This window comes from Bidens hawaiensis, unplaced genomic scaffold (genome assembly GCF_021521415.1).
Source record: "Bidens hawaiensis isolate Kalapana, Puna unplaced genomic scaffold, B.hawaiensis_p1.1 tig00011791_1, whole genome shotgun sequence".
Classification (NCBI taxonomy): Eukaryota; Viridiplantae; Streptophyta; class Magnoliopsida; order Asterales; family Asteraceae; genus Bidens; species Bidens hawaiensis.
In genome coordinates this window covers 469,584-486,564 of record NW_027491936.1, presented here as the reverse complement: position 1 = coordinate 486,564, position 16,981 = coordinate 469,584, and the positions used below count along the sequence as shown (strand labels likewise).

The 16,981-nt window shown below is 36.0% G+C and overlaps 1 protein-coding gene and 1 pseudogene across 1 annotated transcript; both read left to right on the top strand.

Moving 5' to 3' along the window:
• The first annotated feature begins 5,560 nt into the window (after window positions 1-5,560).
• On the top strand, window positions 5,561-9,718 carry LOC143539016 (GDSL esterase/lipase At5g55050-like; annotated as a pseudogene).
• Window positions 9,719-12,221: 2,503 nt separating this feature from the next.
• On the top strand, window positions 12,222-14,123 carry LOC143539015 (GDSL esterase/lipase At5g55050-like). The gene is made up of 5 exons (XM_077032443.1): window positions 12,222-12,459; window positions 12,606-12,736; window positions 13,227-13,457; window positions 13,555-13,807; window positions 13,903-14,123. The coding sequence occupies exons 1-5, from the start codon at window positions 12,222-12,224 to the stop codon at window positions 14,121-14,123; spliced, it is 1,074 nt and encodes a 357-aa protein (XP_076888558.1).
• The last annotated feature ends 2,858 nt before the right edge of the window (window positions 14,124-16,981 follow it).

Genomic DNA, 16,981 nt, shown 5'->3' with positions numbered 1-16,981 from the left:
CAACAGTATAAATAAGCATAACGTGATAAGTGCGGTAAATATAATCAAACCATAAACAAGTATGTAGACCATTGCCAAGCGAATCGGGCGTTGGTCACCAGCAGGAACACCCGCTAGATGATTGATTGAATAGTAATCCCAATATATGATTGATTGAATGGTAACATATGTAAGCAAGTAGCACGTATATTTGATCAAATCACTCACAATAACACATATGCATTTGTTTGAATATATATATAGTATGAAATACGAATACATACGCATATGTCCCAAAAACATTTAGAAAATTGAGTAAAATAGGGGAATGATGAACTCACCTTAGATTAACGACAAACGAATAGAAATACGAAGCGAGTCGTCCACTACACGTCAAACGATATAAGCAATTCAGAATCTAAAATTTTAGGATATGATAATATAAATAAAAACGAACTTAATACCGCTGGAATCGATCCAAACGGACGTCTAGAACTCCGGTTATGTTAAATTAAAGATTTAAGCGAGCTGGTACTGACCAGAATTCGAACAGCGAGTCGGAAATTGGGTTTTGGTCAGTAGCCTTAAAATTCGTTACAAAAATAAAAGTCTTCTGGACCGAATGTTGGTTCTGATCAGAAGCATGAGAAATTGATTGGTCAAAGTTGTTGACTGTTATGCCCTTAAACGGGTTTGAGTCCAATTGACCACCGAGACTCCCTCAATTGGCAAAATTGATTGAGGGCTTTTGTTCTACATATAGAAATCTACAATATTGAAGAAGACAACTTACCCAAACGATGAATGGAACAAGAGATAATTAAGGTCAAAGGGTCTTGAAGCTTGAAAGTCAACGAAGCAATACGAACTTGATAAATTCTTGAAGAAACCGATGATGGGGAAAGGAATTTCGTGAATTTTAGTTATGGTGGCTGATATTGAAGTAATAATTTAGGGTTTTATAATATGCCTTGTTTAAATATTAAGGGTTAAGGCTTGTTTATTAGGAAATAACTATTTTAGGAAATCGAATAATCAATTAATGACAGAATCGGGTATAATAACATAGAGATTTCGACTTGGACAACAAGAAAACGTCTTGGCATCTGTAATAACATTTATTTGAGTTTAAGTTATATTAATTTAATCTAAAATAGGAAAGAATTGGCAAAATTAGTCCATGTAGTTTCCGAAAATGCGATTTTTAGCCGTTTTAAGCGATTTTAAAGGTTTCTAAGGGCTATTTGGCATAATTGAAAGTTATGAAATTATAAAATAAGTTAAACCAAGTTAAATACTAATAAATACAAGTTTTAAATAGTTCAAAAGATCCGAATTACATTCTCGAATTGGTTTAAACAAATACGAAAAATCTGAAATGTTATTGTATCCTTGACTGGTATGTTCGTATCCTTAAGATAAAAGTATGTTCCCTCATCTGCTTTTACACTTTTGAACTTTATTAACTCTAAATCAAGTTTACTGACTTAAGTATCGGAGGGGTGTTAGCCAGGCTAACACCCACCCATCATCAAGAATTTAGTGTTTTGCAGTATCCCAAGAATACGTTATCTTCACAACAGTTAGAGGCTGATCACCTCGCACACGAATAAGATATCCCTGATATCTCCTAAGGTTTAAAGGTTTTCACCTTTCTAACGAACGCCAGGAGCGCACGAATAAGATATCTTGGATATCTCTTAAGGTTTAAAGGTTTTTCACCTTTCTAAAGAACACCAGGAGCGCACGAATAAGATATCTTAGATATCTCTTAAGGTTTAAAGGTCTTCACCTTTCTAACGATCGCCTGGAGCGCACGATGATTCGGATGTAGTTCGAGGCAGGCGGACCAGACCAGCTGATAATCCGTTTGTTGTTGGCTATATACCGAATCCTTAAGATAAGTGGCAGACGTGTCACACATACGGTTTATAACATTTTCATATTATCTAAGGTTTATAACATTTTCATGTTATCTAAAGTTTTGGCATTGACATGCCCGTACGTTTGGGACTTTCCCCGGTATTATCTTAAGCTTAGACATTTTCATGTCTCTCAAGTAATGGCCTAGTCGCTAGTGCAAAGGCTTTATCGCCAGTAAATGGGCTTTATCGCCAGGATTATCTAACTTTATTTTGACAGATCGAAGATCGGACGATCACGAAATGGAGAGATGTTACAAAGTTGTTTTTGACTTAGCAAAATTCCAGAAACGTGATACTTCAAAAGGCTCAACAATTGGGGACATCATATGTAAGCTAACTAGAGGATCTACATGAAGGTGCTCTTTACATTTAGTTTTATTACTCGATTTATATTTCAAAGTAAGATCTTTTGGTTTGATTGTGATAACTCACACAAGGCATAATGATTTATTGTCTTTAAGATATTTTCAAATCCTAATAAGTCTTTTGATTATGTTTGCTGAAAACATAAAAGTATTTCATGTTCAGGATATATGATCCTCAAGATATATTGACAAAATGTCTTAGAGATATATTTTCTAAAACTATAAATATTCAAGAAAATGTTTTCAAGATACATTATCCTCGACATAACTTATTTCAAAAAATTAAAGACATATAATATTCCAACTAAAACTTATAAGTTACTGGACACGATGCTTAAAGCCAAAAGATCATATCATTACTAATCATAAGTGCAAGAAATTAAAATGGCAACACCCAGGTTTCGTCTTGAAAAGCCAAGATCCCTCCACCTGAATATTGCCAGATGTCCAAAAGTCAAGATAACATGGGCTTCGTCTTGAAAAGTCAAGATCCCTCCACCCATGTATCATAATATCCTAAGCATAATATTGTTCAAAACAAAAAAGTAAATTACAACCCAACACCAAACACAAACACATAAAAATTGGGCTCAAGCATTTTCTTTATTGCCATCACTACCCAATTGCACCTCATCACCAACCGCCTTCACCGCTCCCTTGATCGCCACATCCACTGCCTCCTCTACAACCTTCTCCGCTCCGCTCGGACCAGCCTCCTCCACTGTTTCCCCATTCAGCTCGGCCAAGACCCTCTCCCAACCACCTACATCCCAAAAGGGAATGTCCAGACCAGCTTCCTTCGCTTCCTTAGCCATCCTGAGCCAGGATTGAAACACGGAAACAGCAGCAGACTTTTTCGTCCCCTCCATAGCCTCATAAACCTTTACCAATCCTTCAGCCTTTTGATGGACCAGCTCCTTCTTGGCCAGTGACAGCTCCAGTTTCACGTCGTCCAGCTCTTTGGTCTTCTTATCAAGAAGACTGGTCTTTGTGACCCCTATCTTCATCAGTTCGGAGATACGAGTGTGGGCTTCATGGAGTTCGAGGCTCATGGCAGCGAACCGGGAGGAAAGATACTCAAGGCCCTACAAGGATAAAGAATCCTCAATATAAATTATCTTCAAAATATAGGAGATCGTGACAAACTGAAAAAATAACTGCTAAGTCTTATTTACGGCATCATGGAAATCGACGTCGAGCATGGGAATGGATTCACTGGTCTCTTGACTTTTCGGCTTTTTAAAGCCCTTTGCGCGGTTGCCTTCTGGTCGAGGGATAGAACTAGGGACATGTTCCTTCTCGATGGTGCTTTAGGTGGATACCATGCTGTCAATATCTTCAAGAGCAAAAGCAGAAGCAGACTTGCCTACAAATACACAGGTTAGTATCTCTGATCCTTAAAAATCATATTAACATCTCGAATGTTTCTTACCAGACATAACGGAACTCGAGGACGGAGATGATTCTTGAAAGCTTGACTGAAGATAAAACGTTCTCTCTTCCTCGTCAATAAGGAAGAAGGAAGCAAGCTTATCCTCGGTTTCTTTGGTGGGAGGAGCGATCTCAAAGAGCTTCAAAGCTACAAAAAACCAAAGAATATATATCAATTACAAAGATTTCAGCACATATTTTCAAGATACAGTATCCTACTTTTGGAAACCCAGAGATACGAAAGGGTATCGGGCTGTGGAAGAGAATCTCTCCTAACAAAGAAAAATTGTCTCTTCCACTAATCCTTATTCTGGGTGTTTTTCAAAACCAACGGAGATCGACCGGATTTAATTTTAAGGAGATATCTTGAAGACCTATGGCTGCGAATGTCATACACCGAAGCAAGATCCGAAAGGGTAAGATCTAGGGCATGGTCAGCAATTAACCTCTCTAAAACGAACAAGGTCCTCCAAACCATGGGCATGGTTTGGGCATAACTAAGACCCGTTTTGGAAAAGAACTCGGTGGTAAAGGCAGGAAATGGGTAAGAAAAACCGATTTTAAACGGCAAAAAAAGGAAGCAAATCCAGGTTTTAGAAACAAAATCAGAAGATAAAGCGGCATCAAAAGGTCGAAAAACAGTTTCAGCAGGAAAACAACCCCAAGATCGAAGGTTCGCGATATCGGTGTTTCCAAAAATACATATCTTGTTCGCAGGACTAGCGAGGAGATTCTGAGACACAAAATCCTCAATACCGGAAGAAGAAAGCTTTGGACTCATGATTTCGCGAAGATACAGAAAAAAGAAAAGAGAGAAGTTACCTGGATAGAAGAGAAGATGGATGGAAATGTTATTTATCCAAGTAATTATAAGGCCGGCCTAGGGTTTACCCAAAGGGCGGATGAGTGACACGTGTATCAACAATCTACCACGCATGCGAAGATTTGAAATTCAAAATTCAAAAATTTTACAGCTGTAGTGCATATCTACAGCCGTTAAAATTCGGGGACAATTGTTAGGGTACGGATTTTCAGTATCCTCAGCAAAGATTGTATTCAGAACGAATCCAGGATGCGGTATCCTCCAAGATAACTGGTATCCTAATTACATTATATAACTAACACGATATTTGCTACTTCCCATGTTTACCAGGTCAAAGACCGTTGCTTGATCTTCTGAGGACTCGCACTTACTGTTATTAAAGCGTGACAACTAAGGAAACATGCTATCTAACGGAATTAATGGCTAATTGATTTAGTCTAAAAGCTTCCCTAAATATAGGACTTCTTGTTAGTTTTATTTTTGTATGAATAGAGCTCTATACGGATCATAACACACACATTCTAGCACTCGAGAACTTACTAGCACTCGCATTCTCTGTAATCACGATCAAGTTTGAGCTCCACAATTGTAAACACCTTTATTATTAATAAACCGGTGGTGATAGTTTTCACCACCCGGGGTTTTTTGCTTGTTATCCTAAGGATAACGGGTTTTTTCCTCGCAACAAATCCTCGTGTTCAAGCACTTTTACGTTCATTTCATACAAGCACCAAGTCCCGATTACTAATTTGGTTACGAAATAATTGTTGTTAATTTTTGACCAAAACAAAAACTATGATTTTTTTTAGTAATCTTTTATAGTGAAAAGGATTGAAAGTTTTTTAAAATTGCACATAAAGGTAATCAATATTGTAATCAAAATATCAAATGACAATAATCACATTGTAATCGAATAACATCAATCAGTGTAATCAAAAGTTTGACCCTTTTCACTTTAAGTCTTAATTTGGTCATTCATTTTCAAAGCCTATATAAACACCCTCATCACCCCTTTATTCAAGACCATCCACCAACAAATGGCTAATTCCAACAATAAAGTTCCGATTAATCTCATCACGTCTTTGTTTTTTTATGGTGTTCTCCTCTTGTTGCCTAGTGTTCTTTGTCAATCTGTTCCGGCAACCTACATTTTCGGAGACTCATTAGTGGACGTCGGCAACAATAATTTCCTTAGTCATTCACTTATAAAGGCCAATCTCCCTCACAACGGTATAGATTTTTCTAGTGGAAAAGCTACTGGCCGATTCAGTAATGGAAAAAACCCTGCTGACTTTCTAGGTATGTTATATGATTTATAGTTAAGCCTTTAACTATATCAGAAAAAATGGAGTGATAATTAAAAATATCAAATATGTTTTTGAATCATGCGAGCTTGTTATTTGGCAGCTGAAAAGGTGGGATTACTTTCGCCGCAACCATATCTAGCATTGATGCGAAAAAATGAATTTCCAACCACTGGATTCAATTTTGCATCAGGAGGTGCCAGAATCTTTAACGAGACCGGTGACGTTTTTGTAAGATCACGTCTCAAAACCATTGTGGTTTTAGAACCTTCTAAAAAATAGAACATACATTTTTTTAACGCCTTAGTAATATTGGCGTAAAACTAGTTAAGTCTAATGAGTGGGAAGCTAATTCAAGCAAAGTCACGTAGGCAGTATTGTAAAAATCGTTAGTCATTAGTCGAGCGGTGGAGTGAGGACTAGCGATTAATTAAGATTAATCGAGATTAATCGGGATTAGTTAGATCGGACTTTAATTTTCTGTTTTATATACACACACATATTTTTATATGTAATTTTCAGTGTTTTACATACACAAGCATATTTTGGCCGGTAAGGGGTTAGAATCTCGCTGAAAACCGCTGATTTTTGCTGAAATCTCGTTGAAAACCGCTGATTTTGGCCGGAATCTCATCGGAAACCGCCAATTTTGTCTAGAACCTCATCAGAAAAACCGATTAATCCTGATATTGGCCGGATTTGACCATTGACTAAGTAATTGGCCGATTAGTCCAAAATTAATCAGTGAAGTGAGGACTATTGATTAATCAGGGCCTGGTCGGGATTTTTGCAACTCTGCAGGTAGGGATGAGAAAATTCGGTGCCGGTACCGATTGGTACCGGTACTGAAATCGGTACCGAATCGATACTAAAGTTTTGAGTTTCGATGTCGGTACGGTACCGGTATGATGCGATTCGGTACCGTTATTTCCCAAATTTAACCTTAAATACCGGTACCGATACCGAAACAAAAATTTTAATACCGATACCAAAAATTTGTGATTTTCATGATTAGGATTTTCGGTACCGGTCGGTTTCGGTACAATCCTGATCTCATCCTAAGCCTAAAGTCAAGAGAGCAAATTCTAGTATTTAAATATTATTATTTTTTCAATATTTTATTAAACATATAATTTGATTATTTTATAACAACTCCTTGTACTTACGTTTCTCAAAAGTTGAAATATACTGCTGTGAATTAGTTTTCACTCTTTATATCATGATATGAATTTTTTTGAAAACCATATTGTATTTAAATAATGATTTTTGTTGGTCTCGCATATAAAAAGAAAAAGAAACTAAAATTTAAGTTTGTGAATTCGCTCCCCAACTTTGCCTGAACTCGCTTCGGCCCTTGCTACTTTGCTTGAATTCGCTTCTCACCTTTACGACTAGAGGTGCAAATGAGCCGAGCTATTCGAGATCGACTCGTTAAAAAGCTCGATCGAGCCAAGCTGAATCGAGCCCGAGGCCGAGCTCGAGCCTAAAAATAAGCTCGCTTAATAAACGAGCTTGAGCCCGAGCTTCACTTATCAAGCTTGAACCGGCTCGCGAGCCTAAACGAGCCTGCCATTTATATAATTTTTTAAAATATATATTTAATAATTATTCATTAATATATATAATGTTATGAAAAAATAAATAAAAATAACTAAACAATATATATTATTTTATACATAAAGTTATAATAGAAAAAAATATATAAAAATAATTATAATTATATAAAAATAGTTGATATATAGTAAACGAGCCGAGCCCGAGCCAAGCTCGAGCTTTGAAAGTAGAGCTCGAAACGAGCCGAACTCGAGCTCTATGTAAGCTAAACGAGCCCAGCTCGGGCTCGACTCGGCTCGTTTGCAGCCCTATTACGACTTACATAGTTTACAATTGTTTAACAAATCACTTACAAATGAGGACAACTTTTAAATCGCTGTAAATACAAAAAGTTGACATACCCCATGGCATTCGATCCAGTTATTAATCTGATTACAAAATAATATTGTTATGATTTACAAACACAGAAACAAGTAATACCAATGTCGAAACAAGTCAAGTACTACACTTTGGTGCATGAGCAGCTGGTTCATCTACTGGGCGCAGATGGCGCCCGAACCCATTTAACAAAATCACTATTTATGATTGTGATTGGGAGCAATGATTTCTTAGCCTACTTCAACCACGGCTCAAAAGCCTCAAAGAAGTACACCCCACAACAATATGTTGATCTCATGGGGTCCACCCTCATACAATATATGAAGGTAAACCTCTTGTTTTCTAAGACGTTGTAGTTTATGATGCACATACTCTTTTCTCTATGTTAGTAGTCATGAGTGATGGGTGTCCCTAAAAATGTTTGTTTTTTTTTTAATTTCTAGTTTAGTTTACTAGTTACAAACTAGTTGATTTCTAAATCTGATAAATTGTGAACTTCTTTGAAAATAATAAGAATAATAACAGCAGCAAAAACAACATACAAGTCTTTTATATTTTGAGAGTAATGTGGTACATATTGTTTTACATTGCGAGCTATAACTAAGAAAGTACTAGGGGTGTCAATTGTGTCGGGTTGGTGGGTTGACAGGTTGATGAGTTTCGGGTTGCCGGGTTAGCGTGCTGAGATTCTTCAACCCTAACCCAACCCATTTTTTTATTCGTGTCGACCCATTTAAATTCGTATCGTGTTTCGGGTCAACCAATTTTACGTTCATATACGAATATGAGTAATATCTATTGACTTAGTAATAACTTAAACAATTAATTACTCTTGTTGATATAAAACTTGTTAATTATTTGTGACAAATGTAATTGTTTTTGTATATTTATCTCTCATTCTTAATTAACAAACCTAAGTTTACATATCTAGCTCAAGATAAGAACAAAAGAAAGAAATAACCAGAGAATATACAGTTAGAACTAATAAAGTAAAATTATTATAAGTAAAAAGTAGATATAAGTAGTGTAAAAAGAAATTAGTTTTACTTTTAAAAGTTAATTGATATATGAAATTAACAAACTAAGTATCTAACATTAAAATTTAAAACATCTTATCTCTAAAATAAAAATATTAACTTCTATAAAATTGTTAAACAACAGGTCAACCCATTTTTTGACGGGCTGGGTTCGGGTTGACATATTTAAGAAAATGGGTCGTGTTAGCCAACCCAGAACCTGTATTTTTCGTGTCGAGTTTCGGATCGTGTCAAGAATTGACACCCCTATAAGAAACTAAACATTTTTGCTAAAACAAGGGCTAACTTTCAAATAAAACAAAGGGATTTGAAGAAAAGGGTGAAAACTTTGAATTATGCAATTTAGTAACTTACTTGGTTTGGTTTACAGAGGTTGTATGGTATGGGAGCGCGCAAATTTATGGTGACTGGAGTTGGAGTGATTGGTTGTAGTCCCGCGCAAAGAAAGCATAGTGCCACCGGTGAATGCAAGGCGAAAACAAATCATTGGTCGAAAAAGTACAACAATGGTCTAACAATGTTACTACAGAAGTTGAAATCCGAATTATCAGATATTAACTATTCTTACTTTGATACTTATGGTGCCATGAATAACATCATCCAAAATCCTCAAGCTCACGGTACTTACTATACAGTAGTTTTACTGATCTAGCTAAATGATATAAAATTACGTAAATTGACCTAGCATTGATGATATTGTAGGAATAAAAAACATAAAAGACGCTTGTTGTGGAGGTGGTCACATGAAAGCCGACTTGCCTTGCATCCCAAGTGTGACCTATTGCTCCAATAGAAGTGGCCATCTTTTTTGGGATCGTTATCACCTAAAGAAGCCATTTCAAGTTTAATTTCTGACCTATTCTGTAAAGGACCAAAAAAGTTTGCGTTTCTAATAAATGTAGAACAACTTGTTAAGTTGTAAACAAGGAATATAAAGAAATATATAAACTTATGGATTTTCGTCCTGTCCAATTGTGAGATTCTCAAGAATCACGAACCTTTCAAATTGTTATTCGAATTAAACTTTTAATTTTTTTTTAACAATCATCACTCCTAATCTTGTAAAGGGTACAAGCAAAATCCCCCTATTTCAAGAGTCGAACCCATGACCTTTCCAAGAAGAAATCCTTAGGAAAACCTTCCGGAGTGGTGATGGATTAAACTTTGACTTTTAATTCTTAATTTCAAATTTTATTAAGAGGGATATTCATTTTCTTATTTTTTTTAAGGAAATAAGTCAAATAACATAATTATAGAGTTACATGAAAATGACCACATGGATCAGATGTAAAACCTTTTAAGCTTTGAGTACTTGATTTCTTTTCTTATATGATGTTTCGAACAAGATAATTACAAGATTGCAAATAAACACATGTATTAAATTTTGGGTCATTGTGAGTAGACGTTAAAAAAAACCGGTTCAACCGGTTAACCAGAAACCGAACCAGACCGGTTCTTTCCTGAAACCAGTTTGTGCCAAACTGGTTCCCAAACCAGCGGTTTGGGTATTTCACAATCAAACCGGTTTTTCTTGTCTTAAACCGGTTAAACTGGTTGGTTAACCGAACTGGTCCGGATCAGTTCGAATAATTCTATGCTTAAACTGGTTTGGATCAAACCGGTTTTAAACATGCAAAAACCCAAAACGGTTCAGTTTGTAAAAAAAAACACCTGGTTTTGTACATCCCTAATTGTGGGTGTTCTTTGTAATATGTTGGGTTATAAGTTATAACCAAAATATGGGCTGAGAAAGTGACTATTTTAATGGGCTAGAATGGGCCGAAAAAGAAAAACGAAAAACAAAAACTCAGTCAGAATAGCCAGTTAAAAGACACAGCTTTCTTAAGAGGTTGATTAAATATTGCCTTATATAGTTATATTATAACCTTAGTATGCTCTTATCCAAACTATTAACATAATAGACACCTTTAATAGGTGTGTTTGTTCAATTAAGGTTTACATTCACTTCTCTTGTTTCCTTAATAGACTTAAAAACTCTTTTCTTCACATTTTATTTCAACCCCAAAACTTAACTTCAACATTGTGAATAATGACCGATTACCAGCCATGTGATTGTGGTAATAGGCATCACAACCCACACCTTATCCTTGGTTTCAAACTCGGTTCCACAAACTAAATATTCTTTGAATCTTTGGTTTGTGTGAGTTTATAGTTAAAAATATTTGTGGTTGTGTTTTGTGGGCATTCATATGAAAAATGTCATTTTCCGCTACAAATGTAACAAGACATAGCATGCCATTGTTTTCGGATATCCTTGGTTTCTTGGGCGAGACTGTCATCTGCAATCTTCATGATCCGTGCTACCTTTTCACAATAGAAACAGTTTGTTATTTTTGTTAATTTTCTCTCTTCCTTAAAGAGAAGCCTATCATCACCAATGGTTAGAACTATAAGACTAATTTTAAGTTCCATGCCCAGAATCACCACATTTTCCCATTTTTGTTCTGTGACACGCCAAGAATTTTTTGGTCTACATAATCGCAATCATCGACCCTATCTTGGTGGTTCACTGGGACACCACAATATCAATAATTTTAGTTGTTATACCACACATTTCATCACTAGCTCTACAGTTTATACTTGGGGCAGCCCGTCGTCCCAAGTTAAGGCGCCTGAGATCACCCATAAATATCTATCTTTCGACTTCAATGTTCATCGTTGTTTCTTCGGTCTTAAATTTTGCTTCTTGAGGGTTAGAATTTCACAAACAAGGGCTGATACCACTTCTTGGTTATCAAGAAGTCGTATTGGTGATTGGTTGAATGAACGTAAAGGGGTTTAGAGTAGGGTTGCAAACAAGCCAAGCCGCTCACGAGCTACTCGAGATTGGATTGATAAAAAATCTCGAAATGAGCCAAGCCCAAGCTTCAAAAAAGGCTCAGCTAGTTATCAAGCCCGAGCCTTGATTGAGAATCTTATTTAGGCTCGTTGAGCTTTAGTGAGCCTTATGTATTTTTAAGTTTTGTCTCTTTTGAACTTCTATGCATTAATTTCACACTATACAACTGACCTCGAGCCTAGCTTAGTTGTTTAAGGTTTATCTCAAAACACATAGAAATAATTAAAAAAAAACGTATATTAATTAATTAATACATAATAAATGAACCGTTAAGTTTGAAAAAGCGACTCATGAACCGAGCTCTAGCTTTAGAAAAAGAGCTTGAAACGAGCCAAGTTCGAGCTCTCGTAAGTCAAAACAAGTTGCGATCGAGCTTAGGCTCAATATGACTTGCTTACACCCCTATTTTTGAATAAGATAAAGAGATAAACACATAAAAATACTAGATAAGCCACAAGTTCGAAAATGAAGGGTGCCTCCCATCAAATCGTGATCACTGTTTTGCGACTCTATATATAAATAATAAATCACTATCACTGTTTATGATCATCAACGTATGCCAACAATGCCTAGCTTCATTAGTCTTTCACTTGCCACTTTGTTTTTAAGTGCTTTGGTGTTCGGATGCAGTGATTCAGTTCCAGCGATTTACACGTTTGGTGACTCCTTGGCTGACGTTGGAAACAACAATTTTCTTTCGAATTCTATTCTTAAGGCTGATTTCCCTCACAACGGCGTCGATTTTCCAACCAGAAAGCCGACAGGTCGCTTTAGTAACGGCAAAAATACTGTTGACTGTCTATGTATGTATATATAATTACTATGACTATACAACATGCAAATTATTATTAGGGTATTGGTTATGTTATGAACTTATGATAACTTGCATGCTACTTATTATAAGTGATTCTATTGGTTTTGAAATTAAAATGTTTTGTGTTTTTGGCAGCTGAAAAGGTGGGATTACCATCGGCGCTGCCGTATCTGTCATTGGTGTCAACGGACACGAAGGCCATGGTTACCGGAGTCAATTTTGCATCGGGGAGTGCTGGCATCTTGAATGGAACCAATAAACCCTATGTAAGTATACCGTAACATTAGACTGTCTGTAGTGGGCTGCCAAACCAAAACAACTCCCTCCGCACCAAAAAAGAGCGTCTTGGGAGCCAACCGACTAATGAGACAAGGGGCTTAAGTGTGTGGACAGTGGACTAGCTACAAATCCAACCAATCACATTCCGTCACTCATTTTTTTATATTAAAAAAGACATTATTAATTGTGATACACATTTTTTTATGGAAAAGTTAGTGAAATATCTCATCACTACGTGGGAGTAATGGAGGCTATTTTCACTTTTTAGTTGAACCACTACATATGGTTTTATGGTCCCGTAATATTTAACACATGTAACATCAATACAATTAGAAACGTTTTTAGAATCGGTTTTATACATAAATGAACTTGGATCAAATGTGCCATGTTTAGATCATCGATCAAGTTAATGTTTGTGCTTTTATATATGCTTTTAAGTTTCAACCTTAACACGCGTGTTTATAAATCGAAATTCAGGGACCAATTCCTTTGACACAGCAAGTAGAGTACTACTCTTTAGTGCATAATCAGTTGGTTCAAGAATTGGGTTCAACTCGTGCGAAAATCCACTTGGCTAAATCGCTATTTGTGATTGTGATTGGAAGCAATGATCTCTTATTTTACTTCAGAGATTCCCAAGTTTCAAAGCAACACGCCCTGCAAGAATATGTTGATCTTGTAGTCTCCAGCCTCAAACAACTTATGAAGGTAAGTCCTGAACCATTAATCATTTAACTCATGTTTGCTGAGGTATATACAGTATAGGATGGAAAACAAACACATACAATGGTTGATGTTACTGCAGAGGTTGATTAAGTTGGGAGCGCGTAAATTTGTGGTAAATGGAGTTGGAATGATTGGTTGTTGTCCGGCACAAAGGCTGCAGATGAACACAACTTATGGATGCAATGTGGCAGAAAACTATTGGTCGAAAAAGTACAACATACGTCTAAAGATTTTGCTAAAGAAGCTGAAGAGGCAGTCACCGGGCATCAACTATTCTTACTTTGACACATACCGTGCCACGAATAACCTCATTCAATATCCTCAAAATTATGGTATACTAACTACTATCTAATGACCTTATTTGATCACGTACATTATTTGATGTTTTAGAATGTTGAAAAAACTTTTAATATTGTTTTTGTTCCAGGAATTTGGGAAACAAAAGAAGCTTGTTGTGGAATTGGCAAGTTATATGCAGAAGGGCCTTGCCTCCCAAATTCTACATACTGTTCCAATAGAAGCGATCATCTTTTCTGGGATCTATATCATCCGACTGAAACGGTGTCTCATATACTTGCTGATCTTATATATAATGGATCGCGACAATTTATGTTTCCAATGAATGCGGCAAACCTTGTTCGTATATAAATCCAGGATTTATCTATGGACATGCATTTTCCTTTCTAGTTACCTTTTAGTTGGATGTTTTATTTGATTCGTCTTAAGTTTTCATGTGGTTTCTTCATATCATTTTTTTCTGAGAAAGGCGAAGAAAGAAAGATTGGAAGGTAATGGAGTTGTAATTTGCCATGTTATTAACACCTTCTCTAATTAAGTTTTTGAGAATCTACAGTAACTTCGATAAAAAGCTTGTGTCATGTTTATGGCACTTTCTAAAGTAGTTTCAATCCCGCTGGAGTTACATAAATCTTCCATTTGATAGTCCAAAAAGGCATCTCTAGTTTTAGGAAGAACATCAACCAAAACACAAGAAAAGTGTAAGTGTTAAATAATAATTTTCTGATTAACTTCTACAAACCAAATTTACATGTGTGCATATAACAAGTAGGGTCGCCCTTATTCTTTCGTAGGTTTAAAACGAAACGAAAATTTGGGGCCTTTTTTGAATTTTATTATTACAACGCTAAATAACTTAAATCATTATTTAGTATATTTTTGGTCTAATTAAACGGTATATCCAAGTAGTGGCCTAAAGCCATAACTTAAGTTTACTTCCCCTAGAGCTGATAACAACTAAATTACCTCTTTCATAAAAAATAAACTAGGTACCAATGCATTCATCCATTTTTATGAAATATTGTTACCCCTCTTGTTTCTAAGGGAAAATTAGTTAAGGTATACATGTCTCGTCATGCATCTCCGTTAAGTTTTCAAGACGCCCCTTAAAAGTAATAGGCTTACCATCAATATTGTTTGATCATTGATGTTTTTCGTCTTATGAGTCATCTTTTGTATATTGGCGTGGATTGTCATTAACATCCTACCTCTGATAACTTATATAAAAACTCCTTCAATTTATGAAATAAGATGATCGATATTTATGTTGATGAATGTATCAGGTTATGTTGATTAACAATGGAACTTAAGACTAGATTAGGCTTTTTATACATCTACGAGCGACAATATCGGAAACTCTACATACTTGACATAAGCAATCAAAGAGTGATACCATGTTTTTGTGAGCTTCAAGATCAATGTATGCGTGCAAAGTGTGTACATAAAGAAAATGGAGAAACTTAGGTAGTGTTTGGTATGCATGAATGACAGTAGGAATGGAATGATTGATTAATTGGGAATGAAAAAAGTGGTGTTTGGTTGCTCAATGGAATGGAATCATCCATTACACATGAAATCTCATTCCATCAAAACCATTCCTTCCCGCCCCCCTTCTTTTTTTTCATTCCATTCCTCCTTCATCCTACTTTCTCATTACACATGGAATCCCATTCCATCAAAACCATTCATTCCCACCCCCTTCTTTTTTTTCATTCCATTCTTCCTTCATCCTACTTTCTCAACACCACCTAACGACCACCACCACTACCATCGAACCACCACCAACTCCGTCGACACCACTGCCGTCGCCACCACCATCGCCACCGCCACCGCCACCACCATTTACGTCGCCGGAGCTACCATCGTCGCCATTGTAGGGTTTTTTTTTGGGTTAAAAAGTATTTTGAGATAGAAGTATTTTTATTATTTCTATGTCATTTCTATAATTTTTTTGGATACCAAACAATAAAAATTAATAATTGATTTCATTCCCATAGGTTAACCAAACAAGGAAAAGGAATAGTAATGATCATTTTCATTCCCTTGTCTATTCCATTCCTTCTCCCATTCCATTCCCCCTTCATTTCATTACCTCCAAACATACCCTCGGTGACACAAAAGAAAGAAGTACATGGATAAGCCATTCTACACCTAAACTCAAGCTTTGTGATTAGTTTTGGAGTTTTGATGAATTATGAATAACATCTGGAAAATTTATGCTTAATTAGTTTAGTAATGACTCACCTAATTGCTTGTCCAAGTTAGAATCCAAGAAAACTGCGTAGTTAAATAGTTAATAACCAACTATCAAACTATCTATATAATTACCTACCAATGAAGCCCTCACGTTGTTCCCCACCCCCTCTGGATTGCTCTATTTTAAAATAGAGGTCTCTCATTAATTTGGTTTTTTTTATTGGAAATTGTGGGTCAAATGTGTATGAGTTTGATCCTCCAAAACCCGATATCAAATAACCCGTTTCTTTCATCATGGTTTTCATCTAAACCCTAATAGCTGCTTTCTTTCACCATGGTTTTCATCTAAACCCTAATAGCTACTTCAATTAATCCATATTCTATCGTCATCGTCTCTTTAACCTACTAACCTTAGCCGCAGCTCCGATCTCTATCACAAATTCAACCTCCACGTCACCATCCTCTGATGAAGAAGAACCGGAATTCGCCAAGAAAAATCCTAATTATGTCGCCAACTACACCGGATCGTATATATGTTTGAAATCTGAAGCCAAAACCTAATTTTGTAATTTCACATCAACGTTTTTGTTGAAGATCCAAAGCCATCTGTTTTTTTTTTGTTGCAAGATCCAACTACATGAAAATATTTAGATTGGTTAGTTGTCTTGGTATCCAATTCCAAATGATGGGTGGATAAAGCGACATCGTTTCCACAGCCATAAGTTTTGTGAGTTTTAATTTGTCTATTTTTTTGTAGTTAATTACGAATTTTAGGTTTTTATATTTAATTGGTTGTCACAGGCTGTATATTAGGTCGGGTTGATGATTCTCCGGCACGGAAACGACGGCGAACTACTACTTCTTAATGTTGTGGACTTAATAGGTTAGCTACTCATTTACTAATTTACTTCAGTCATTACCTGATTCATTTTTGGAACCAAAATAATATTGTGAATTGTTATTAGAATCAAGAATTTGTTAAGGATACAGTATGATTTTGTTAAGGATATTAG

What these genes read in the sequence shown, in the direction of transcription:
- LOC143539015 (XM_077032443.1), top strand. Translation starts at nt 12,222, where the DNA reads ATGCCTAGCTTCATTAGTCTTTCACTTGCCACTTTGTTTTTAAGTGCT. An exon ending in AAATACTGTTGACTGTCTAT is followed by an intron (nt 12,460 to 12,605) that starts GTATGTATATAT and finishes TGTTTTTGGCAG; the next exon opens with CTGAAAAGGTGGGATTACCA. An exon ending in ATGGAACCAATAAACCCTAT is followed by an intron (nt 12,737 to 13,226) that starts GTAAGTATACCG and finishes ATCGAAATTCAG; the next exon opens with GGACCAATTCCTTTGACACA.